Consider the following 27,891-nt stretch of genomic DNA (forward strand, 5'->3'; position numbering starts at 1 on the left):
ATCTTCCGCTGCCTTCCCAGGCGTATCTACAGGGAACTGGATCAGAAGTGAAGCAACCAGGACTCTAACCAGCATCCATATGGATGCCAGTGTTGCAGATGGCAGTGTTACCCACTATATCACAATGCCAGCCCCCAGAATCCAATCTTAAAGAAATGCGTCACTGCATATTCCAACTCTCAAGAATCTGAAGACAGTGCTTCAAAATCACATCACTGATGATAAAGTGAATCCAAGACAAACAGCAATAATAGAGCATAAACTCTGGTACCATCACAAATAAACCTGTCCCCATGAGCTTCCCTGCAAAGAGGCCCAGAAACAGAGGCAACCCTAGCAAGCATCAACAATTCAAAGATGAGCACATTGGTACCAGAGATTGACAACCTTCCCCATCAACATCCTTTAAGTCACCTCAAAAGGCTTATTCACTATGAACAATTTCCTTGTCAGAGTCCAGTTACACTTGTGTTTTCAGACTACAAATGGAAACTGTATCAGATGTATAGGTGAGTGCCTTGGGCTTTTCTTCTCATAGAAACTATTAACATTTGTATCTAGCATCTTCCATATTTAACAACATTAATATTGCTATGAATGATGCAGGAGCAAGTTACAAGTTAAAGAAGTGGTTCCTATCCAACACAGTCCCTCCCTACAAGGAAGAAGAATTGATGTGCTGTAATGGATTAACATTCTTGCTGATACAGTGAGTTCTCAAAGTGCTGGAGCAACTTCTACTAAGAAAGTAGGTACTGCGGCTCACCTTGGTTGGTACTTGGCTGACTGGTGAGCTCTAGCTTACACATAATTTCCTCCTCTCAGCCATATGGACATTTTATTTTACATTAAAATTTCATATTGCTACCCACCTATCTATTGCCCACAGAGGCCTCCATTGGAGCTCCTGGCCTAACAGCTGCTGTCACTGCCACCTCAGACACAAGTGCTAAGCCCTGGGTCCTGGGACAAAAGCAAGGGACAGGCACCGAAAGGTAAAGTGCCAGCCATGACTCTGAAAAAAGGAAGTACTTCCCTCCAAGCTCACTTGAGTCTGCGACCCTAAACAAGAATAACTGCCGTTTTTGAGGACTTGTTATTTATCTGGTTTCATCACTGGTATTTTGCAGGGACCATCTCTAATCCTTGAGACTAATACTGAGATAGCCAATAGGAGTACCACTGACAGATGCTGGGAAATGTTAAATATTCAAGGGTCACTCTGTTGACATGTAGAACAGCAGGGCTTTTAAATCCCACTCTCTCTGCCCCATAGCAGAGGAAGGCTGCAAAGTAGCAGTTGCAAATCTGGAGAGTAAGATCTGATCTGCTCCAGTTATGCTGCAAGGATTAGGGATGCCACAGGAAGGGACACGAGCCCCAAATGTTGGCAACAGCTGGGACTGTATTGGGGTCCAAGCCAGGAACTCAATCTGGGTCTCTCAATTGGGTGGCTAGCACCTAATTACTTGAGCCTTCATCACCACTGCCTCCCAGGGTCTGCACTGGGAGGAAGCTGGAGTCAGGAATGGAGCTCAGAGTCAAGCATAAGCACTATGACAGAGATACAGCGTCCTCACTACTAAGCTGAACATCTTTGCTTGCTGTCCTGCTTGCGAGCGCAGGAGCAGAGTACTTTGAAGAGAAGTCCAACTGAGAAGGTTGGCAAGCCAGCAAAGAGGAAGTAGATGGAGTGTGAACAGTAGCTGCCAAATTTAGTCCAAGACACAGAAATCAGTGGTTAGCAACATGAGAAAAAGGATAAGAATGGGGTAAGGTTTTCTGATCCTAAAGCTAAATTTATTTAAAACAGCTGTTGTTTAATCTAAGATTACATCCTAATGGCTTCAAATGTCTTTGTCTTACTAAATGATGGTTATAGTTGTTCTTATCATAACAAAGCATCAGCAATCATGTGTTGGATCCTGTTTGAAAAAAGTACACTGCTCTATTAAATCTCTGTGTCTGAGAACCTGGAGTGGAGGATGCTTTCAAAATGCTTAACAATTAGGGAAGAGGGTATAGCTTGAGTAGAAAACAAAGGTCAAGGGAAAGCGCATTTTAATATGTTTGAGAATGCTCTGTTTACTTGAAAACTCTGAGCAATCAGCAAACAAGTGGACAGAAGTCTTTTTCAAAAGGCAACCAGGAGGGCAGCCACACAGTATGAAAGGAAGACTTGAATGTGCAGACTTCAGAATCCATTTATGTGGAAGATACAGACGAGGAACTGGGAGCAGTAGGCCTGGCAATGGTGCAAGAAAACTGCATAGTTGGAGGGCAGGCTCACAGGGTAAGGTCCACCAATCCACAGGAAAGATAAACGATATTAAGGAGGAAATGAGTCGCCATGATAAGAAACCCTGTGGCAAAAAATGAGCGCTGCTATCTCCTTGGCAGTGCTGCAGGGGAGGTGGGAGGAGGAAAAAGGCAGGCCACACTGGCACAGAATATTGGGTCCTGTTGTATATGAAAGCCATGAGTCAAGACCTGGGCAGAGACAGAATTCAAAAACCAAGGAGTAATACAACCAGCAGTGAGCAGAACAAGTGTGGAAAAAGAGACACTGACAGGCAGTGGGGAACTACTGAGCATTGTGACTTGGGGCATATTCGGTCCATCATATTGCTTCATTTAGGACTATACTACTAGGATAAAACAAGGTCCCTGTGTGCCAAGCAAGCTGGCTGGTAAAGACAGTTTGAATGCTATGCTGTGGCTGCCTGACTCAATCCTGCTTAAAAATATAAATATCTGGGATTGTCAAACATGGCTAAATATGAACACTTGATCCAAGTCTGCATTTGCTACCACAGCTGTTCTGGGTGTGCCAGTGGAGGGGCGGGGATGGGGCGAGGTGGAAAACGCTAAATGGAGAATTTTTTGCATCTTGTTTATCATACTATTCTAATCACCACGGACTTGCCCAGGAGGCAGCCAGACTTACAGACACAGCCATCACTCCAAGCAGCCTCTCCAGTGCACATGATGTCAGCCCAGGCCTCTGCACAGAGCAGGAGCAAAGGCAGGACAGGAAAGGGCCTTGGGAAATTCATATTTTGTACAAGTCTCAATGCTTGTGTTGCCAAAAAAAAAAAAAAAAAAAGTCCCCACCCTGAAGATTTTCACCCAGTTCCAGCCACAATTGCCAAAATAAACTCTCTACCTCAGCCTTTGCTCCCCTGCAGAGTTGGCTTAAGTATGCACAAAGATGTTTTGAGGTATAAAACATTGATATTCTCACACACACACACACAGTAATAAAGAGGTGCAGAATATGAAATATTAGATTTCACATGGAATAATGTCAAGGGAAAAAACATGGGCAATTTGTCATTCTTTGCCTCCTTCCAAAACAAGAAATATACATGATTCTGATTAGTGGCTATTTATATGAAGGGATTTCAAAAGGTTCAGGGAAACATGGAATTAAAAGTTTATTTGGATGTGAAACATTTTTGAAATCCATGCATATTTTGCAGAACATGAATATCTCCATGAACTTCTTGGAGACCTCCTTGTACTTCAAGAAAACAGCAACTAAATATCAAAGTTTAAAGAAGAAAAAGTTTTATTTACCAGCTACTACATATTTTACTCAAAGTTAAAGCTCATGCTAATTATTCCCACGTTTAAAGGACAAAATTAAAATTTCTGGCATTTATACATCAAAATTCTCTAGGGAAATGAAATCTTCAAAATCTTCCCCCAGGGTCTTGTGCATCCTCCTTGTACCATGAGGTTCTTTCCCCGCTCTGAACTGCAAGTAAGCTCTGTGGGTCAAGCTTGCTCCTTTGGCCTGAATAATTTGGTGCCCATCTCCACAGCCCCTCACATTACCAGTCTAGGCATCCCTTATCTCTACAGTTGGGATCTGTGATTCTTCCCAGTGGGGACAAACACCCTGCTAAACCATGAGCCCTCACATTGCCACACCATGCAAACCATCAACTGACAGACTCACTCACAGGCTGGATGAGCAGTTCTCTGGGTAATACACAGAGTGGATTGGGTGCAGGGCCACAAGAGAACACAGCTCTCCAAAGCACAGGGAGAGGCCAAGCGGCCCAGAGAAGCCAGCCAGGCCACAGATTCTCTGCCATCTCGCCAGGATTTCCCAAAGCATAACCCTAAACCAGGACGAACATAACCTAGTGAGTATCCAAGAGCCTGGGGAGTCCTCTTCTAGAATTACAATGAGTCTTTCTCATAACTTAACATTACAGGAAAATTTTGCAGAAACAGTGCTATTTCTATGGATTATAGAAAATTTAAGACAGAATCAGAACAAAATATACAGTGTCATTCAGCTGACTCTCAACATGAAGAAGAGTTACTGCCACTTGTTATATCAATTTAAATGTCTAGGCAATCCTCACAGGTACCCCACTTGGATTTAGGACAAAAAAGGAGAAAGGAGGTGAAGTGCTTGTTTCTGCCAAGGGTAATTCAGGGCATTATAATAAATGCTTGAAATTGGGACTAGAACTAGGCAAAAATCTTCTTCTATACTTAGTTAAGGCATGGGTCAATGGGTTTGTTAGCTAAAGGTGAGAAAGGTCAGGTCTTAAAGACATCCTTTGGGTTTGAATGCTATTTAAAATCTTGACCCAGGCTGAAACTGTTTAGGTTCTGTTAGATTCTTATATGAATGACTCTGAGCTTCAATTTAGAGCTGCATGAATTTTCTTGCAAATTAAAATGTAGACTCTGGGATCCTGCTCTGGAAATCCTGACTGCACAGGCCTAGGGTAAGGTAGAAATATGCAATTTTAACCAGGGTTCTATGTGGGTGGTCCCAAAACCCACCTAGAGAAAACAACTGCTCCAAGTGAAGGCAGACAGACATAATCAAAGCCTAACTTTCTAGGTGGAAAGAGTTCTTGCTCTCTTCATTCCTGAAAGCCCCGTTCTCTGAGGTCTGACTATGAAGAGTGCTTTAGGAATTGTTGACCTTGGAAATATTTTTCTCCATCTTTACTTCTAAATACAAATGTGATTTGGCCAACACAGATTGAATATCTCTAGGGATAGACTGCATCCTGTCCTATCTCCTATCTTGAACAGGATTCTTCCTTTTGCTATACGCATGGTAAAACCCCAGTGCCTAACTTACAGAGAACACACAGAAAAAGTTTCTAGACTGTCTGAACTTAATCTAGAAGTTCTGACATGCTTCCTTTTAAGAATTTAAAATGCATTATAAATATCACACCTTATAATTCCATTGAAGCACCAAGCCTGTCACCTTTGATTTCTCCTCTACTAGTCATTGACCAGAATCTATTAACTCTACTTATAAAATCAAAGAAATATGTACCTCTTGGCTGGCTATAGGGGGCTGTAGACTCTGTACTTTGTTACACACTGCCATTCACATAAGAAGTTCTCCTACAAATCACACAGTGATAAACATGGTGCTCTCCTTTCACACCCAGTTTCTCAGTTGAAGCAATGAAAAAGATGATCTCAAGGTTACACTCTAATAGGTCATCCTATTCACTTATTTGTTCATTTATCTATTTATGCAATAAATATTTAATGGGCCATGATTATTTATGTCAGAGGGTAAGGCAACAGAGATGACTCAAGAGAGGCATGGCATCTGCTGACTGTATCTCCTAACATAGAGGGGAGGTTATCATAAAAGCAAGCCCAATATAGTGGGACACTCAGCACTGGCAACCTCGGCCAGGATGGAGAGAGTCTGAAAGAGGGAAGGGAAGGTTATTGACTTTTCCTTTTCTGCTTCCACTGACTTTCTGTAATGACCATATACTGCTTTTCTTATTGTAAAAAATTCCAAAGTGAAATAATACTTGGAAACATCTTGGGATAAATGCAATTATTAAAGGGTCTTAGAAAGAGAAACACAATTTGTCTGTGGTCCATAACTTAGAATAAGAAGCCTAAAGTGACTAAACCCATCTATGGTACCAGCTATAGCCAATGACCAGACTCCAAAAAGAGAATACTGGTGACTGGTTCCACCCTACCCCCACCCCACCCCCGCCATTTGCCTCTGGTTCTGCCTCATTGTGGCAGCAGCAATGTCTGGACGACTCCCACACCAGACACTGATCAAACATGCACACATTATGAACTATGTTATGAAACTCCTCCATCAAATATATCATTAACTGTCCAAGACACACACCAGCATCACAACCACACACGTTCCTTAGAACTGGCAGAAATAGGGAACACTGACTGCTGCTTTTCCTCCAGGAAATGGTAATTGCTCATGTTTTTCAAGCCTTCCTAATATCTCTCAAGAGGAGTCAAGGGAAAAAGCATTAAACAAGCAGTCATGAGTGCTGTCAACCAATTTGAAATTGCTTGGGCTGTCACAGATGGCCTCCTAAATGAAAAATACAATAGAAACTTCCCAGTATACATTTCACCATTGCACCCCACTTTAACCAGAGCCCTCCTGGAAGTGCTTCCTCACCTTGGATCCATGATGAAGCTCCATTATTCACCTTGTTTCTCTGTTTGTTCCCTCCTAGTCTCTTTCTCAAATGTCTATAATTCTTGAATTTTACTTGTGAAGGAGAGGGGCATGTGGAGGAGGAAGAAAGAGAGAGAAACAAAACTTTCATCTGCTGGTTCACACCCCAAATGCCTGCAACAGCCATGGCTGAGCCAGTCTAAAGCCAGGAACCAGGAACTCAAAATGACAGAGAAACCACCTCCCACCCTGGGTTCCTTCCCACCTCTCACACGGAACTTTCCATACTTTTCTATCATCAGGGACATTCTGCCCTACATCCCTCCAGAGCCATCACGAAACTGACTTATCTTAAACTCTCATCACAGAACCCATTACTTGGTGCTGGTTAAATATTCAAGAAATGAACAAAACTCATTCTAAATATCTGGTCCTATCCCTATGCCCTTTATTTCAGTGAAGCAGAGGCTGTAGCCAAGAATTTCACTAGTGCTTTTTTGTGCTATTATATGTAATAAAACACACTATCCTTATTTGGAACATTTTTTTTTTTTTTTAGTTTCTCTCTTACCTTTTGAATCTCTGAAGAGGAAACAGGTGCCCGTAGAGCAAAGAGGGGTTTAGAAGATAAGAGTGAACTTGACTGGCAGTAGAAAAAGGCTCCAGAATACCAAAACACCTGCTCAGAAAATGCCAACAGGATGCAAGGAGGAGATCTCACCATGCTTAAACCTAGAGGCTAAAGGCTGACCTGCCTGTGACAAGAGCCAAAGGACAAGGCTCTGAGCTACAGGAAGAGCAGAGGTAGTTCTCTTTTCCCTCTATTGATCAACAAGAAAAGCTCCCAGACAGAGCAAGGATCTAGAAAGGGGGAATGGGGTGAGGCAGGGCTTCTTAAAGCAAGGGCACTCTCTGTGGTTGATAACACACATTTCTGTGACCTTGGACTCAATTTACAGGTGCCTTCAAAGAGGCAAAGATCCCTGCCATGTTGTGTCCTGCCAGTTCCCAGTCAGTGAAACAGACAGATCACAAAGTAGGTAACTCCTTGTCAGATGTGGAAGTGGAGAACATCAACAATCCAGTCAGTTCCCTGAGATGCTTCCTGTCCTGCAGACTGGGCATGGAGAGAGGGGATTTTTTTTTTTTTTTTTTTTTTGACAGAGTGGACAGTGAGAGAGAGACAGAGAGAAAGGTCTTCCTTTGCCATTGGTTCACCCTCCAATGGCCGGCGCACTGTGCTTAATCTGATGGCAGGAGCCAGGTACTTATCCTGGTCTCCGATGGGGTGCAGGGCCCAAGGACTTGGGCCATTCTCCACTGAACTCCCGGGCCACAGCAGAGAGCTGGCCTGGAAGAGGGGCAACCGGGACAGAATCCGGCGCCCCGACCAGGACTAGAACCCGGTGTGCCGGCGCCGCAAGGCGGAGGATTAGCCTAGTGAGCTGCGGCGCCGGCAAGAGAGAGGGATCTTAATCTCCACCTCTCCCCTCCCCACCCACCACCAGCCCCTCTGGTGCCACCTGGGTTTCTGAGCTGGCTCTGGGCAGATTTGGGTGTTAGAGATGTGGCAAGTTGTCAGTGTTGAGTTCCAGTTTTGCCTAATTTGCTCAGACCCACTTATTCATCTTTACCAAGCACTCCTCAGCCTTGCTGAACAAGAGGGCCTACCCTTCAGTATTTTGCAACATTGTCAAACAGAGGTTGAACAACAAAGTTAAATACTCCAAAACATTAACTATTATGTATATGGCACTTTCACCAAGTACCTTAACAAACAAAATATACATTAGGTAAACACAGCACTGATTGCTTTACAGTACATTTTAAAACAACAAAAAAAAAGCCGCTGCACATTTAAGCTTGGTCTGTTTCTGCCCACATTCTTTCCCTGTGTACCTGTGTAACTACATGGCCCCAGGGTGCAATTGTACTTCCCTGCCTTATTTCAACACAAGAATCTTAAATCAAGCACAGACTCCTAAACTGATTATTCACCTCTTTCTTCACTCTGTCTGGTTGGTTTTTAACTTGTCCTAAACTTCTGAAAATTCCTCTGACTTGGGGGTTTTCTATATCCTATCCCAGATTCCCCTCTGAAACCTATAGCTTCCTGTTGGTGTGTTGACATATTCTCTAGAACAATGAAAAGCCAATAGTTATTGATCAATCTGCCTTTTTAAAAACACTTAAGTATTTAACAATAAGTGCAAATAACAGTATGGGAAAGTTCACAACCTATGTCAAGTGAATAAAAATAAGACAGAATTTGTATTTGTAGAATTATCCCAATTTTGTGAAGTAGCTAACAAAAAAAGACAAATAAGATACATAAAAACATTAATGATGACTATTTCTGGGTAGTAAGATACAAAATTTTTATACTTGGGAAACAGAATGTGGTTTTTAAGAGTCCAATAAACCTGAGGTCAAATACCAGTTCTACTACTCACAAGTTACACAATCAGAGATACTGGAGACTCATCTGTAAAGAGGATGCGAGGGGGCCAGCACAGCAGGTGAACGCCCTGGCCTGAAGCGCCAGCATCTCATATGGGCGCCGGTTCGAATTCCGGTTGCTCCACTTCCAAACCAGCTCTCTGCTGTGGCCTGGGATAGCAGTAAAAGATGGCCCAAGTCCTTGGGCCCCTGCACCCGCGTGGGAGACCTGGAAGAAGCTCCTGGCTCCTGGCTTTGGATTGGCGCAGCCCTGGCCGTCACAGCCAACTGGGGAGTGAACAAGCAGATAGAAAACCTCTCTCTCTCTCTCTCTGCCTCTCCTCTCTCTGTGTAACTCTTTCAAATAAATAAATAAATCTTAAAAAAAAAAAAAAAAGAGGATGCAAGATTATTTCTTAGAGATGGTTCCAGGATTAAATGATATATGAACAATTTGGCTCCATACCTGGTACACAGTAAACTTCCAATGAAACAAGTTTATTTTTTAAAAAGATTCATACAATTGTCTTTGCTTTTCAACACGTTTGGTTTCATCACTATTAATTTTTAACAATAAGCATGCACATAAAAAAAAAAAAAGAAAACAAACAACCCTGATAATTAATTTCTCTACCCTTCCCAAGCTGTCTCAGAGACAGGTAAAACAATTCATTTCTTCTGTACCAAGTGAAAAAAGGAAACCTACTGAATTAATGCTACTATATGTTGCAAAGGGCTTCAAGAAGGAAACTCTGGCTACAAGAAGTACAGATGCTTAAAGTATAAGATCAGTGAGACCAGATTTGGTGGTGAACCAGGTCAGTCAACCAGCTGCCAGGTCAGTGACAGTTTGCCCAGAGAAGATAAGGGTATAAAAGTATGTGCTTGCCCGGAAAATAAAGGTGTGACTGAGTGATCAATCTGAGTACCAATGAAGCTAGGTACTGGTGTCATCATGTCTGCACATCACCTCTCCTGACATCCAAATTCTAGAGAATGCTTACTGAATACCTATACCTGAGGAAAGAGCATGCGAAGGGTTAAGCATTTGGTGCAGCAGGTAAGATGTTGCTTGGAATGCCTACATCCCACACTGAATGCCTACGTTCAAGTCCCAGCTCCACTTCTGATCCAAGCTTCCTGCTAATGAATAGTATTCATTATAAAAGAGGCTCCAATGAGCTGCCTTGTCCCTGCCACCATGGGAGTACACAGCAACAAGGCACTATCTCAGAAGCTAGTAAGCAAGTCTTCCCTAGACATTCAATCTGCCAGCACTCTGATCTTGGACTCAGCAGCTTCTAAAACTGTGAGCAGTAAGTTTATGTTGTTTATAAATTACTCAATCTAGGCTATTTTGCTATGGTAGTAGAACAGACTAAGATGCTACCCTTTAGGGTGAGCCATTTCTCCAAGAGGTTAAGTTCATTCACTGCATATATTTTTGCAGGTTTAAAAGTCTCAGGATGACTTTTTCCTATTAATCTCAATATCTGGGGTTACCCAGTCTAAACATTATCTGCACCCTTTCTCTCAAGACAGAATAAACAGCTTGGTCTTTATTATCTTCAATATGCTCCAAAAATAGTGACAAGTACCATTCCTCCTGGGTTCCTTATTTCAGCTCCACCAGTACCTAGGAGTATGATTTGGGGCCCATCACAACCTCTTCAAACTTCAGTTTCCTCATTAGATAAACTGGGATGTTAATACCCACATCTCACAGAAAGGTGTGACAAAGCAACAAAATGCCTGACCTATGGTGCCCTCACCTAAATCACTGTATCCTTCAAACTCTGTTTTCACCCTTCACTTTGCATCCTTACCCTCACAGCCCCAGCTCAGATCTTTATGACTCAAAATTAAACATAACAGGATTAATTATAGTACCTAACACTGAGTTTCTACTCCAGACAAGACTCTACTCTAAACCTTTTACATACACAGCCTGCTTTACGTGTCAAAAACCTCCATAAGAGTAGGTCCTATTACAATCTTCATATTATAGATGAAGACAATGAGGCACAAAGAGGTTAAGTAACTTGTCCAAGGTAATAATTTCTGACTCAAAAATTCAGTGATTCCAAACTGCCTACTAATATCCCCAGGACTCCTCAATCGTAAAATTTTAATATTTAAAATCATACAATTCTAAGATTTTCAATTACTTAAAATGTGGTTTTGAAAGTCACAAACTCCTATAGGTTTTACGCTACTAACTAGACAGTAGCTGTCAATCATGTTAACCTCTACTTGGATTTACACATCCCTGCACAGATATGAGAAGGAAGGCTACCCTGTCCTCTTTGGACATTCATCTGAATTCCCTATATATGTGCCACTCACAGGGAGGCTGAAACAGTGAAATGGGATCGTGTGTGTCCACGCACACATGTGTGTACATGTGTACATGTGTGTGTATAAGGGCATGACTGTGTGTTTGTTAGGTTAATTTTATGTGTTAACTTGACTGTGGCCCTGCGTGCTAACTGAAACATTATTTCTCTTTTTTTTTTTTTTTTAAAAGACTGATTTATTTATTTGAAAGGCAGAGTTATAGAGAGGCAGAGGCAGAGAGAGGTATTCCATCCTCTGGTTCACTCCCCAGATGGCTGCCAACAGCTGGAGCTGTGCCAATCTGAAGCCAGGAGTCATGAGCTTCTTCTGGGTCTCCCATGCAGGTGCAGGGGCCCAAGGACTTGACCATCTTCTACTGCTTTCTCAGACCATAGTACAGAGCTGGATAGGAAGAGGAACAGCCCAGCCAGGACTTGAACCGGTGCCCATATGGGATGCCAGCACTGCAAGCGGCAGCTTTACCTGTGACAACACAGCGCTGGCCCCTGAAACATTATTTCTGAGTGTACCTATGAGTGTGTTTCCAGATGAAATAAGCATTTCAGTTGTTGGATTCACTAAAAGAGATTGCTCTCCCACAGTGTGCTGGGTACTATCCAATCTGCTAAAGGCCCAAAAAGCAAAAAAAAAAAAAAAAAAAAAAAAAGGAAGAAGGAATTAGCCCCTTTGTTTCCTGTCTGCCTGCTTGATGGGGACACTAGTCTTCACCTGCCCTAGACTGGAATTACACCACTGGCTTTTCTGCATCGCCAGCTTGCAGAAGGCAGACTTCGACTTCTCAACTGTGTAACCACATGAGCCATTTATCCTGATAAATCTCTTCATTTATACATGTTGGTTCCCACTGGCTCTGTTTTTCTGGAGTACCCTAATACACTGGGTCACAGTGTGATCAGTGGTATACAACCATGCAATGCCAGCACTCACTTAGATGCCAGGTGTGCTGGGTGATTCAGTGCTCACCATGCTTCTCCTCTTGTTCTAGCCAAGGACATCTCCCAACTCCTTTCAGTTAAGTTACAGACATAAAATTGGCTGGTAGAAGGTAGAGAGAATTATTTCTACTGTTTCTTACCATTGCCCATGAAGCTATTTCACACATGGGGCAGGCATCTGGCCTAATGACTAAGATGTCACTTGGGACACCTGCATCCCATTAGAGTGCTTGGGTTAAAGTGTCAGCTCTGATCCAATTCTAGCTTCTTGGTATTGTACACACTCAGGGGCAGCAGTGATGGCTCGAGTACTTGGTCACTGCCACCTATGTGAGAGACTGACTGAGTTCTCAGTTCCCAGTTTTGGTCTGGCCTAGCCCTGGCTATTGCAAGCAACTGGAAGTCAGCCAGCAGTTGGAAGTCAACCAGCAGAAGGGAACATGCTTACTCTTGCTTGTACTTGCTTGCTCCTTCTATTTTGCTTTTAAATTTTCCATAAACAATTCTCTATTTTCTCTCTCCTACAAGGACCATATTCTTGAATGAAGATGTGGCACAAGAAGCCTGGATTCCTGAGTGATTGCATGGAACATGACCTCTTACCACCTATTTCCTTATATTACTCCTTCCCCACACATAAGAACTGTAAACAGGGCAATACAAATCTTAATTGTGTTGAACCACTGAGAATTATCAACAGTTAGTCCATCCTAACACATAGTTTAGTGTTTCACCTGGCAGAGCACAAACCCTTTGCAAAATTGTAGTCAGCTGTAAAACAAAACATAATTTGAGGTCAGGATTGTGGCACCGCAGATTAAGGTGCCTCCTGCCATGCAAGCATCCCATGTTGGGGGGTGCCAGTTGGAGCCTTGGCTATTCAACTTCCTATCCAGTTCCTGTTAATGAGCCCAGGAAAGCATCAGAAGATGACTCAAGTACTTGGGCCCTTTCCACCCATATGGGAGATCAGGATGGAGTTCCAGGCTCCAGGGTTAGGCCTGACCAGTCCTGGTCATGAAAGCCATTTGGGGAATGAACTGGCAAATGGAAGGGCCCTCCCATCTGCACTATGTCACTCAAAGTGAAAAGAATCCAAAATCATTTTCATTATGGGCTTTGACTGAGGATCCATAACACTTGCAAAGCTAATTTAAAAATCAAATCATTTGGTATTTAATCCTCAAGTTGCAGTTCTTAATATTGCCTCTCATTTCCCTCTCATCTACTTAGTTCCTTTCAGCTTAACAAGTGGAGAGCACTGTGTGCAGCGGTGGGAACAGAGCAGGCTGCTGTCACCATCCTGACAGAGAGAGATGCCATCCGGCCCACAGCCGCCTGGAGGTTGAGCACCACTTGGCTCAGTCAGATTCACATGGCAAAAGAGAGGACCTCAAAACAAAATGAAGCAAGTAATGTGGCTCTCATTCTCAATCCCTTTTAGAGCCGGAAGCAATCAACTCAATGCCTACCAAAATTGCCTAATTGAAAAATGAGCAGAAACTGTCATCACATATGTTGGCATTTTGTTTCTTGCAGGAGAAACTGCTTCAGTAGTTTTTTTTTGACAGGCAGAGTTAGACAGTTAGAGAGAAAGACAGACAAAGAGTTACAGACAGAGAGAGACAGAGAGAAAGGTCTTCCTTCCATTGGTTCACTCCCCTAATGGCCACGACGGCCAGCACTGCGCCGATCCGAAGCCAGGAGCCGGCTGCTTCCTCCTGGTCTCCCATGCGGGTGCAGGAACCCAAGCACTTGGGCCATCCTCTACTGCCCTCCCGGGCCACAGCAGAGAGCTAGACTGGAAGAGGAGCAACAGGGACTAGTACCCGGCACCCCAACCGGGACTAGAACCCAGGGTGCCAGAGCCGCAGGCAGAGGATTAGCCAAGTGAGCTACAGCACCACCCCTGCAATTATTTTTGTTTTTGTAATTTAGCCCATTGGTTATAAATCCATCACTATTCTGGGAGGTTCAAGAGCTACCACAGAGCATCACATGTAAAGACTGAATGAATGAATGAATGAATGAATTAGGGAGGGAGGGAGCCAGGTAGGTGAGGAGCTACTTAAAATAAACACTAGAGAACCTGCCTATAAACAAAGAGCTTGTTGACCTAAAAAACATATTCAAAGGTGTTGTTCTCAATGTCAGATCTATTTCAGACCTGCAAATTTAAAAGAGAAGGAAAGCTCAGAATCAGCCCTTAAGGCATTCGGATCCGGCTGAAGAGCCCATGAGAGTATTTCAGGCATGGAAAGCCAAGACACTCTGGCAAAAAAAAACAAACAAAAAAAAACCAACAACAACACCCTAAATGAAAGATCTCTGTGAGTGAGATCCTAGTGAAAAGAACAGGTCATCAAAGAAGGAGGTAAGTTTCTCTGAAGGGAGGAGAGAACTTCCACTTTAACTATGACCTTGTCTAAATATGGTCAGAGTCAGTGAACTCAAAAGGTTTCCATAGCCTTGGCAACTCATGACAAGAGCCTAGGGTGATTACTGAGGCCATAAACAAGAGTGTCAATTTGTTAAGTCAACAACAGGAGTCACTGTGCACTTACTCCTCATGTAGGATCTCTGTCCTTAATGTGCTGTACAGTGTGATTTAATGCTATAATTAGTACTCAAACAGTATTTTTCACTTTGTGTTTCTGTGTGGGTACAAACTGTTGAAATCTTTACTTCATATATACTAAATTGATCTTCTGTATATAAAGAGAATTGAAAATGAATCTTGATGTGAATGAAAGGGGAGAGGGAGCGGGAGAGGGGAGGGTTGTGGGTGGGAGGGGGAGGGAAGTATGCGGCAGGGGGGGGGGAGCCATTGTAATCCATAAGCTGTACTTTGGAAATTTATATTCATTAAATAAAAGTTAAAAAACGAGAAGGAAAGCAAGAAAGTTATATAACATTATAACATATGCAATACAGTCACAACCTTCATGATTTTAGAAAATTAACCATATTAACAGAATAGAGGGTAACAGCAGCTTCCTCTTCCACTTGTACATTCTGCCAAAATACTTGGAAGGCAGACACCCAATGATACCTTCCTACATTGGAGCAAAAAGGAGTAGGGAAGTGGCAAGAAAAAAATAAGCAAGAATTATAAATTATGCTCGTCAAATAATCTGCTCATGAAATGTATCCCAACTTTTTCAGTGTTTGAAGTAGTTTCTAGAAATCCTCACATGTAAACAATGCCCCCTGAAGAACACTGAAGCTTGCAAAGACAAGTAGCAATCACTGGAGCCAAATATCTTCTCTTTAAAAATAAATAACTAATAACCTAGAATTAAAATTTGAGTAGATAGCAATTATGTTTTCCTTCTTAACAAAAGAGAAGGTACAGGTTAAGGCACAGAGAAGAGTCATGATAGGGAGCAGAAGAAAGGCAGGAAGGCTAGCTCTGGGTTGGGCACTGCTGAGTTCTTAGAGAGACCGTATAGGACACGCTTCCCCTTGACAGACGCCTCCTGTAATACAACAGTGATGGTGACAAGGGAACTCTCCTACTGTGCTATATTCAGAGACCAGGGAAATGTGCTCCATAGAGTGCTGAACTTGGGCCCAAATTGGCAGCAAGAAATTAAGAGAACAAGGGCTTCACTGTGGCAAGTCTGGAGTCTACCTGAGTCAAGACTGGCTTCTGTCACACTTCTGCTACGGGTGTATGTAGTTATTACACAAAAAAGCGGGGGGTGGCTAATTGTTCTCAACTGAGTAGGAGGACTTCTAGGCACACCTGATTTATTGCTTACCAGAAAGAGCTATTTTTCAGGGTGTAATCAGAAGCACCAAGATTTGATGCTACACAAGGTCATTTCAGCATGTGTCAAGCTTGGTTTTAGAGGTTCCATTAAACAAACTTAAAGCTGCAAACCATAGACACTGATCAGCAAGCCCTGGCTGGACAAAACATAGGTAACCCACGTATTTATCCAAAGTCTGGCCTCCAGAAGAGAGCAGGTAAGAACTCTGCAGAAAGGTAGTCTGCTTACTCGTCAAAGGCTGTGCTAGTGCCAGTAATGATTTATACTGAAACCATCTTCAAGTTCTTGTTAATTCAAGTTTTCAAAATAATTACGCAAAATATGCACTCCTTGGCCACACTATTCTCTATACATCACTACTTACCTCATAAGAGAAAGAAACACATGACCTCTTCGTCACAGTATGAATTAGTGCTTCCTCAACTTCAACCATCTATCACACTCAGACAATTTCTGTCATACTGGAAGCCTCTGTATTCTTTATTATTTGCCTCATTCTTTCAAGCTGACTTTTAAAATTTAAATAACACTCACTTTTAAAGGAAGTAGTAGATTGTTTTACATCACTAACATGAATACAAAGCTATTACTACCACCAGTTACAAAAGACAAATGTAACACAAGTCACCAAATGATACAGAAGACAACTCAAAAGGAATAAAATTAAATGAAAAAAAAAAAAAAAACCACATCACTTGCTCACCATGGCTCAACACTAAAAACTGCTGTTTCTTACCACTGAAAATGATCTCTACAGGCGCCCATGGTGTACATCTTACACTTTGGGGAAAATGGGACTAAATGGATAATGATACAAGACGGTGATGTAAGCCAAATTACACTATAAAACTCAAGTTACTAACCCTTGGGGAAGGATTCATGATGCATTACGGAAGTCTGCCCAGGATTCTTGGATAGCAAGGTCTCACTATGGTGTAACACCTTTTCTCACATAACCAGAGGTCATGTTCCTTACATGGTTAAGAACTGGAGAGCAGAAAAAAACAAAACAAAACAAAAACAAAACAAAACAAAAAAAAAACACAGAGCTGGCACTGTGGCACAGTGAGTAAAGCCACCGCCTGCAGTGCTGCCATCCATATGGGCACCAGGTGGAGTCCCAGCTGCGGCACTGCCGATCCAGCTCTCTGCTACAGCCTGGGAAAGCAGTGGAAGATGGCCTTGGGCCCCTGCACCCCCATGGGAGACCCAGAAGTTCCTGGCTCCTGGTTTTAGATTGGTTTAGCTCCAGCCATTGCAGCATCTGGGAAGTGAACCAACGAATGGAAGCCCACCTTTCTCTCTCTCTCTCTGTAAATCTGTTTTTCAAATAAATAAATCTTTAAAAAAAAAAAAAAAGCAAAGCTATAGCCTAGAGGCATATGCATTTCAGTGTAGAAAACTGCTTCAAACCTTCCTTCCAAACCCCTATGCTTCATGTAGACAGAATTTTAACAGCATATTCAGATACCAACTTCACACATCCCAATCATCCTTTAACTTGTATTCAGGAAAAACACCTAGTCCTTTCTCAACCCTATATACATTCTAGTCATTTACCTGTTTAAAAATACTAATAACCCACATGTTAGGATATGAGAACCATGTCATTCCCCCCAGCTTTCACTGGCTTGAAAGCAAGCAGGGCCTGTCTCATTCCTTCACAAAACTGAGCCCAGCAGCACTGGAAGGAGCCTTTCCGAAGTTGCCCAGATGCTGACGGCTGGGGTGGGGTGCTGGCTCAGTACTCTGTCTGCTGAGCACGGTGGTCACTCCAGGGCTGTGGTACCACAGGCACTGTGCTCATCTAAACCTCAAGATACCCAGAGCAAGATATTCCACAGTGCTGCCCTCCTTCCTTTACACTCACTCTTGTCCTTGCCGTTCTGTGACAGCACACACTCTCCTTGACTTTGTGCCTGAAATAGCACAAAGCAAGCCCACAGAAGTCAGTGTTCGGAGGTCCTGGCAGCTCTTCTTGGCCCAGGAAATGAGCCTATGAAAACTCTCCTTCTCATTTAGACTTTTTATGGAGAGAAACACAAAACTTTTCTTTTCTCCCTCCACTGAGAAAGGAAACATTAGGAAAGGCTTAATTTTGTTCTTGGAGTCAAAGTAAACTCGAGCTTCAGTTGGCCCTAGCACGTTACCCTTTAACCTGGAACAACCTACAGATTTCCCACCTTCCATGCGGGAAGGTAAAGCGTGCCAGCGGCAGAGCCTACTTGGGCTTGCAGCCATAGCTACGTGCAGCTGCAGAGGGAAAGTCAGCAGCAAGCCTGTGGGTGGAGACAAGTGAGATCCTGCTGCCCAGAGAAGCCACAGATCCGCAGGGTGGGCCTCCTCCCAAAGCTGTGCAGCAACACAATCTCCAGGCCCACTCCATGGCTCCTGCATCAGAATCTCCATGTGAACAAAATTTTCACAAAACTCACTGCACACTCAACTCTGACAAACAATAATCTAATAGATTTGTCCTCCTCCTCCACAATCAAAGTAATGCTTTATGGAGAATGAGGAACTAAAGGAGCCAGTGTAGGTGCTACGGTAACAGTGGCCAGGAGAATGAGGAACTGAAGGAGCCGGTGTGGGTGTTATGGTGAGAGTTTCCACGGCTGGTCAGGGACCTAGAGGAAATGCCTCTGGTGGGAGCAGGCAGCCTCAGTCAGGACGACAGAATAGGAGAGGCCTGGGCCAGCCTCCAGACAGCAGCCCGAACCTCACAAACACTTGCATCTGAACCAAGTGGGGATCTCACACTGCCTCTCAGGCTGCACCTCAGAGATTTACTGAACTACTCAGTAGCTCAAGAAAGTCACATCAATGTAATTTTACCTACTCCCACTCCCAAAAAAGAGGAAGCACGGTGAGATTAGTCTAACCTGGAAATGGCCCAAGACCCTTGTTCTGTTCCTGTTGGTTACAGTAAACAGTGACCTTGTCCTGAGGTTATCTGCTGTGCATTTTTTTTTTACAACCTCAAAGAAAACCCTGAACTTGGTCATCCTCCATGCTGTCTTCCCCTCTCCCCTGCCACCCTCACATACACACACCTCCATGCTACTGAGCCAGAGCCAGAGCCAAGCTCTACCAATAGAGAACAAGGATTATTAACCATACACTCTGCTGCAACCCCCAACATTTAAATTCCAGAACTTGCAGAAGGAAAGGGTGAAAATGAGGAAAGGGATGGGGCTGGCGCTGTGGCGCAGCGGATTAGTGCCCTGGCCTGAAGTGCTGGCATCCTATATGGGCGCTGGTTCTAGTCCTGGCTGCTCCATTTCCAATCCAGCTCTCTGCTAGGCCTGGGAAAGCAGTAGAAGATGGCCCAAGTCCTCGGGCCCCTGTACCCATGTGGCAGACCTGGAAGAAGCACCTGGCTCCTTGCTTCAGATCGGCACAGCTCTGGCAGTCGTGGCCAACTGGGGAGTGAACCATCGGATGGAAGACCGACTGACCTCTCTGCCTCTCCTCTCTCTGTGTAGCTTTCAAATAAATAAGTAAATCTTTAAAAAAAAAATGAAGAAAAGGGTAGGATAGGTGTCCCAAAGAGAAGAAACAATTTCATGTCCTGACACTTCAGAGAAAGCTTAGCTTTTTTGATAAGCATGCTGGAAGTTAGACTGGGCATACGAGAAGAGACATGTAGCCCTTCTTCCTAGCTATGAATGTTTGAAGAGGAAGAACTCATTTGGGAACTAGTAACACTGCCAGCTGATCACCATCAACTTCCCATGGAGCATCCTGTCAAAGCTAGTAACAGGGCTAGAAACTTTCAAGCTCCAAGTTTTCCCTGTTCCCAAAATAAGGAAAGCCAACCCTTCTTCTCTAGTATTTCTGCAGTCCTCTTTATTGTCCTTTCTAATGCAATTGCCAAATTGTTATTGTTTCAGATTGAGTGATTTCCTTGTCCATTTACAAAGTTGCAGCTTCGCTGTAAAGTTAACAGCAGGTCAATTGTATCACTGAAATACTGGTTAAGACAAGAGAGTCATTTCTACCATGTAGACCTCAGATAGCTGCTCTTCAGCATGGTCTTGGAGCCAGTGCTGGCCAGGTCAGGCCTCCCAGGCCTGCTCTACCCCAGGCTTCAGTGTCAGGGGAGCTGCCCACCACAGCTTCTGTGCTCAGGGGCAGGGGCACATTCTGTACTGCTTACTGCCCCCTCCAAGAGCAGCCAATCTTCAGGGCAGCCAGTCACCTGAATTTGTGCCTTATGGTTGGTATAAAAAGATAACTTGGGCCAACCATTCCTTACTTAGAAATCTGTCATTAGCAAACAAATGCTACAGCAGGGGCACAGGTCAAAACAGTGGACAGAAAAGCCACAAAGCTCTGGATCTGGAGAAGCCATTGCAAGCCAGTTCCAAGATAACAGGTCAGTGGGGGAGAGAAGAACACATCACCCACAAATAGCAGCAGACACAGGATAAAACAGAGGCCATGACACCTGCAAGGTGGTGTCAAATGTGATTGTGGCGTGGATGCGTTGAGCATGCCAGTTCTTCCCCCAGCCTTACAATCAAATCCACTTTACCTAAGCAAATTGGGATTCCCTACAACCAAGTAAGAAACTCCAAAGTGAGTCAAAAGAAATCAACACAGTTTTGTTTTTTCACTTTTTCCAGTACCTTCAAGATAAGAAATCACTTTCAGGAAAAACAAAAGAGGAGGCTACATTAAGAACATATATAGCCGGCGCTGCGGCTCAATAGGCTAATCCTCCGCCTAGCGGCGCCAGCACACCGGGTTCTAGTCCCGGTCGGGGCGCTGGATTCTGTCCCGGTTGCCCCTCTTCCAGGCCAGCTCTCTGCTGTGGCCAGGGAGTGCAGTGGAGGATGGCCCAAGTGCTTGGGTCCTGCACCCCATGGGAGACCAGGATAAGCACTTGGTTCTGGCCATCGGATCAGCGTGGTGCGCCGGCCGCAGCGCACCGGCCGCGGCGGCCATTGGAGGGTGAACCAATGGCAAAAGGAAGACCTTTCTCTCTGTCTCTCTCTCTCACTGTCCACTCTGCCTGTCAAAAAAAAAAAAAAAAAAAAAAAAGAACATATATATATTCTTATATTTATATATATTCACATATATATATGTATATATACAGCTTAGCCAAAACAGAGTTTCCAGTTTAGGGGATCTGTAGATGATAGTCATGTAAAAGATGTTCAAGTTAAGTGAGGCATCATTTTTCTCCATCATCTTTCTATTCAGTGCTGACTCTCACTGTTGCATGATAACAATGATCCACATAAGGATGCCGTATCTGGGCACCAGGGTTTCTATCAAAGACATCAGACTGAAATACACAGATCTAAGCTCAAGGAGAAGAAACATATTTACAAATTTTTTATAGAGAAACAAAAGGAACACAAGTGATGTGGTGTGAAAGAAATAAAAGGATAATTCTTTTTCTAAATCATCCAGATATTACCTGGACCCACCTTGAGGAAATTTTACCAGGGTCCTTACAAAGGCTAAACTCTATCAGTAACCAGGACCACCAGAAGCTGTCACTTTAACTTAGCTCATCAAATAAGCTATAACAAGTAGGGGTGCCAGCCCACCTGGGGAGTGCTCTGAAGGGCATGAATCACAGGATTACCCCAGGGCATCCAGTTAAAAGTGAAAGGTGGTTGTTTATAAATTCTCTACTCAAATGCTCAATGAAAAGGAAACAATGTAATAGTGATGCCTGGAGATCAGAGCAAACCCACAAACAGCAGACAAATTTAAGTGGGTAGAACCACCACCAGCCTAATTAGAAACAAATCAAAATGACAGAAGATGCCTGAACAGTGAGCAGGTCTGTTCACTACAGGTGAAGCACACCAAGCAGCAGAGAGCCACAGCCAAGAGAAGTCACCCCTTCCCAGGGCAGATGTCCCCAGGCCTCAGCAGCACCCAAACTCTGGATAAACTGTCATGTTCAGTGATACGCTTGGCTACCACTTCCCAGCCCAACTGCAGCTCTAGGAACCAGACTGAACATGTGTTGAAACTGCTGTCTTGTAAACATTGTGTTACGCAGGGGTTTTCTTGTACGTCTCTACGAGTTTATTGAACTATTCAGAACAGCGCTAATTTCCCCCACCACATGTTTATATGTGACTTTCCCTAACTATCAGGAGAAGTACCTCCAATAACATCTCTTCAGCTACATATACTAAAAACACCTCCAGCATCAGGAGAGACAGACAGTCAGACAACCCAAGCAGAGTCATCTTCTTACCATTTCGGGACACATCAAGTTCCACCAGCTGCATGAAGTTGGCTATTTCTGGAGGGAGCCGCTGGATTTCATTATCACTAAGTCCGAGCTTTCGTAATTTGACTAGCTGGAAAAATTGCTGAAAGACAAAATGGTTTTACATATATTTCACATATATTTGCATCATAAACTTTGTGAATAATATGAAATCTGAAATAGCATGCCTTTTAAAAATAATGAAGACTGTACTGATGTCAATTTTCTGATTTTGATAGCATATTGCAGTCAGACAATGTCTTAACTGGGATAAAACTAGGTACAAAAGACCTCTGGGTACTATCTGTTAATTTGGCATCAATCTAAAATTACTTCAAAATACAAGGTTCTTAAAAATTAACAACCAATTTAATGAGACTAGTAATCACTAATTAAAACTACAGTACTTTGAAAAACTGATGTTAAATATGTAGCATTAAATAAACATAAGTATTATATAAGACCTTTTTAAAGGAAATACTATATGACAGAAAGTATAACAAACATCCCACAAATGCATGCAGGTAAAAAGAATATTTTCAACTAATCCAGAGGTGTATGCATGGAGTATTTCCCTCAGCCGTGGCAGACTAAACACACAGTTTTTCCCCAGGCCTTGTATAACATGCTCAAATGACACATGGATGAACATAAATATAAAAACGCACAATAAAACAACACAGAAACTAGATGTGCAGGACAAATGGTAAGTAGTAAAAAGAATCCAAATAAAGCTGAAATGCAAGCCCTTGGTGTAAACGGCCAATAAAACAACAGGTCAGGGACTTCTGACAGAAAAAGCTGGTTGAACAAGAAAACAGTTAAGGGCTGGCACTGTGGTGTAGTAGGTTAAGCTTCCGCCTTCAGTGCCGGCATCCCATATGGACATCATTCGAGTCCTGATCAGGACTCCCAGCTCCCTAATGACCTGGGAAGGCAGTGGAAGATGACCCAAGTGCTTGGGCCCTGGGATCAATGTGGGAGAGACCTGGAAGAAGCTCCTGGTTCCTGGCTTTGGATCGGTTCAGTTCTGGCTGTTGTGGCCATTTAGGGAGTGAACCAGCAGATGGAAGACCTCTCTCTCTATCTCTCCCTCTATCTATAACTCCACCTCTCAAATAAATACATAGATTTTTAAAAAATAATAAATCCCCATATTCTTGTCTCTACCCTCCATAACCAGGCAGGAAACTGGAACTCTGTCTCTTAAAGAGATGGTTGCAAGCACCCCTGAGCATGGCTGCAGGCAGGGGTAAGTTAATCCTACTGAAAACAGGGGACCAAGTTGAAGTCTTCCCCCCTCAGCTCCCACTGCCCCAATCCTGGCACAAGCATACACTTACTTACAGCCAGCAATTATCCTATAGACATGCCCCAAGTTACAAGTTCTACTCTTTCATGCAGAGCTTCCCAAATATGCCCATCTTACCCATCACAACACACCACACACCTCAGGTCCTGCATATTTAAACAGAACCAAGGTTCTCTGGATACTTAGGATAAGCCAAAAAAGTGCAAAAAAGAAAAAAGAGTATGCACACACATCCTCAGAAGAAACAAACATGACTCAGGGAGCAGAAAAAAGCTTCATTAAACATAAAATATAATTAATATTCCCAGAGTAATCAGAGAAGAAGCAGTGGCATGATACCATAAAAAGCAAAACTGCAAGAAACAGAAATCAACTCTTAGAAATTAAAAAAAAACAAAATCACAGCAACAATAAAAGTAGTGGAAAACCAAGTTTATAAAATTCCTCAGAAGGGAGAATAAAAAGACAATGAACTTAGGGAAATAAAAACAAGAAAAATGAAGGATCAGTCCATAAGGTACTACATCAAAATCACATGCATCTCAGAGAGAAAACAAAGAGGGCTACAGAACATGCTTTTTTGGCTTGAGAGGGTTCACCATGTGGCCTATCAAACTAATGAAAAAAGACACATACCAAGGAATACTATAAAATGTCAAAACTCCAGAAATAAGATTTGAAAAGCTTACAGAGACTGGAAATCAAAGGGACAAGGTCACAACCAAGAACTGGATATCAGACCACCACTGGACTCAGCAGGGAAAAGAGAAGACAAGGAAAGAATGTCTTCAAAATTCCAGTAAAACATAATTACCAACCTAAAACAACACACCCAAGCTATCAATCAAACATGATAAACTGAATGAAGACACTTTAAGACACGAATGGTCTCAAACTTATCTTCCTTCCATCTAGCTCAAAAATCAACCAAAAATGTGAATGTAAATTTAAAACAAAGAGGATCTAGTGGTGGGCTTTGGAGCAGCAGCTAAGCTTCCACTTGGATGCCCATATCCATGTCAAAGCGCTTGGGCTGCTTGTTTGAATCCCCCACTGAGTCCCAGCTCCTCCACTTCTGATGCAGCTTCCTGCTGATGCACAAACTTGTAAGTAACAGACAGTGTTTCCACCACCCTTGTGAGAAAGCAAGGTGGAGTTCCAGGCTCCTGGTTTCAACCTGGCCCAGTCTTGGATGTTACAGTCATTAGGGGAGCAAACCAGTGGAAGGAAGCTCACTTCCTCTATCTCTATTTCTATCTCTCTTCCTTTCAAATAAAATGGAAATGAATACATTTAAAAATTTATTTTTAAAAAAGAAAGAGGATCTGAGATCCAGGAAACAGAAAACCAAGACAGAGAAAGACAAAGAAAATCCCAGGATGAAATCATGAAGGGAATTCGAAGATGTCAGCTGAGCACATTCCTGCAGAGCAACCTGTCCACACAGGAAAAAACTATGAAGGATCCTAGAGGGAATTTTTGAAAAAACAATAAATAAAAATGTATCTGAGGGGTTATCTGATGCATCTGGGAGTATCAAGAGGAGATTTACAACTTGGTCAGAATGTGTAGTAATAAAATAGAACCAGAAAGAGAAAAGAAAGCAAGCAAACAGGAAAGGAGTTATAAATTCCAAGAAAAAAAAGTATAAAAAAAAGCAATAATATGAATGTAAGATTCTAATAAGAACAATACTAACAGTCATAACATTATAGTATCTATATTGATAAAACCAAAATTTTTATTATATAAATACTGAGAGTATAGAAACCTCATCTTCCATATGGAAAATCAACTGATAACTGTAAAATATGGGGAGAGGCTGGAATCCAACAGTAAAAGCCATTCAGCAACAAGGAGGCAGATACTAGTAAAAATAGCCATGGTTACAAGTTCTCAAAAGCCAGACTTGGGAGTGGGGAAGAGAAGGAAAGAGGCTGCTGTTTTTCACTGTCATGCTACAGAGCTTACTGCATTTTTTAAAAATTATTTGCATATATTACTTTGCTACAAATAGAAACTAAATTAACAAATGGAAGCCTCTATTAATATTACAGAACGGTCCAAATGATAATTTTGTAGAAAGCTACTAACATTTAATAGGCTTTGTCTTTTTTATTTATTTATTTTTGACAGGAAGAGTTAGACAGTGAGACAATGAGACAGTGAGAGAGAGAGAGAAAGGTCTTCCTTCTGTTGGTTCACCCCCCAAATGGCTGCTAAGGCTGGCACACTGTGCCTATCCGAAGCCAGGAGCCAGGTGCTTTCTCCTGGTCTTCCATGCGGATGCAGGGCCCAAGCACTTGGGCCATTCTCCACTGCCTTCCCGGGCCACAGCAGGGAGCTGGACTGGAAGAGGAACAACCAGACAGAATCCAGAGCCCCAACTGGGATTAGATCCTGTCATGTTGGCACCACCGCAGGCGGAGGATTAGCCTAGTGAGCCACAGCATCGGCCAGACTTTGTCTTTTTAACTGGTAAAAATGATTGTATATTTATATAATCATATAAAAAAGCATTGCCTTTTGGAAAGTCATTGGGCAAGTTTTCAAGTCTGCTGACATATTTCTGGGCACCTCTTCTTATAATATAATTGAAAAATTTAAAAACAACATTGTAAATATATATATATATATTTGCATTACTATCAGTAAAAATAAAAAACTAGAAACTAAATATTTCAAATAAGAGAAATGATTATCACGTTGTTAAATGATTAACTATTACACAAACAATAAAATTATTATAAAGACCACAGAACTTTGTAAAGGATTTACAACAGAAACATAACAAGAAACAAAACAAAACTCAGGTAGACTAGGCAATAGAACATAAGTGCTTATGTACTGACAGGAAGAGAACACATTGTGGGGGTGGGTGGAGTGGAAATAACCATGAAAATTGATAAGTATAATCCATAAACAGCTTCAAAAAATTTTTAAATATATTTGAAAATAAAAGGAACCAGGAGTCTGAACAAATGATCACAACCAATTAGCTATATATGATAATGAAGAAAGTGCTCCATAATAGGACTAATCCTTTCAATTTCTTTACTTATACTGTTGAGATTTAATTTATTAAAGAAAGGTATTGGAATTTCTTAATGCTGGCTGTGCTAAAGCATCAGCTAATACAAAAGCCATTCAAGAGAGTCACATATTTGAATAATTGAGCTTATGCCAATTGTTCAGAGAGTCTGACAGTTTCATAATACATCAATGTGTTTACTCAAGCATGAAAAGCTTACTTTGTTTTCCAAGAAAGGCATAATAGCAAAAGTACAAAAACCATCACCAATTCGGTACATTCAGGAACCACTCAGAAAAAAAAAAAATCAAGTCAATAGAATACTTAGATCTACAGTGAATAATGAGACAGCTTTATGGCTGTAGAAACACCAGCCTGCAAATCCCCACATCCAGCAGCAGTCATAATAGCAAGCAAATTTAAGGTTTTGTTCTACATGTTAAAAGCATCCTCAACTAAAGCCTGTCACAAGTACTAGTTTATTCAACTTTAGAAGCACAGATCACATGTTTTAAAAAAAAAAAAAAAAAAAAAAAAAAAAACTATCGGACATGATCCTGAAATGAAACCAGTCATTCTTCAGTATTTCCTTCATTGTCCTGATATGATCTGAATGAATATAGTGTCCAAATGCTTTAAATTTACTACTTTCTCACAAGACTGACACAGTATCACTAAAATTCTATTAAATCTCAAATGTTTGACTTCCACAGATAGGGAAAGAATTCAATAAGCTGTAAACTTCCTTGCCTTGTTTTTGCCATCAGCCAGGGCACATGAAGAACAATTCATGTAGCTGTATTGGCAGGATGCCCTGGCACAGTGCAATCATGTGATAGAACACACAGACACCATTCTTCAGCTCCACCATGTTTGATTACAGCTCACTGACCCACTTAGAGCACATTCTGTACAATTATATGCAAAGAAACCCAAATTGCTTTGGTTGTTAAACTACCCTAGTCTTCTTATACCACCATTGATTTTAGTAGATACAGAGTCTTTAATTTGGCTAAAAAAAAAAAAAATGTTTCTTTTTCCCACTCTATTTCTGAAAAGATTCTTTTTCCTTCTCTTTGGGCAGAGTGTTAGAACCTCCCTTCTGCTTTTGAGAAAGAAACAAAGGAAATCTCAGTCCTAAAAGAGCTGTGTCCCTTTTTATTTCTATATGGCCAAGGATCAATCAATTGCCTTGGACCACCAAAACCTCTCCTCCATAATGCAGACAAAATGTAAACCACTTTTATAGATTCATGTGGGGGATAATACTATAAAGAATGTTATACACTCCCAAAAAACTGTGTGATTTCAAACAATAATGACAAAATTTACTCATAGATTTCCC

General features: G+C 42.2%; 1 protein-coding gene across 4 annotated transcripts in view; it reads right to left on the minus strand.

Annotated features, from left to right (window-relative positions):
- The window catches only part of LRRC1 (leucine rich repeat containing 1), a 164,240-nt gene that overhangs the window by 71,048 nt on the left and 65,301 nt on the right, over nucleotides 1-27,891 (minus strand). For all 4 annotated transcript variants that reach the window (XM_051855609.3, XM_089333141.1, XM_089333140.1 and 1 more), the window contains exon 2: nucleotides 22,189-22,306. In XM_051855609.3, coding sequence (XP_051711569.1) covers nucleotides 22,189-22,306 — 118 coding nt within the window. The remainder of the gene's footprint in view (nucleotides 1-22,188; nucleotides 22,307-27,891) is intronic.

The sequence above is a fragment of the Oryctolagus cuniculus genome, chromosome 5 (assembly GCF_051225735.1).
Source record: "Oryctolagus cuniculus isolate XC-2025 breed Fujian yellow rabbit chromosome 5, ASM5122573v1, whole genome shotgun sequence".
Lineage (NCBI taxonomy): Eukaryota > Metazoa > Chordata > Mammalia > Lagomorpha > Leporidae > Oryctolagus > Oryctolagus cuniculus.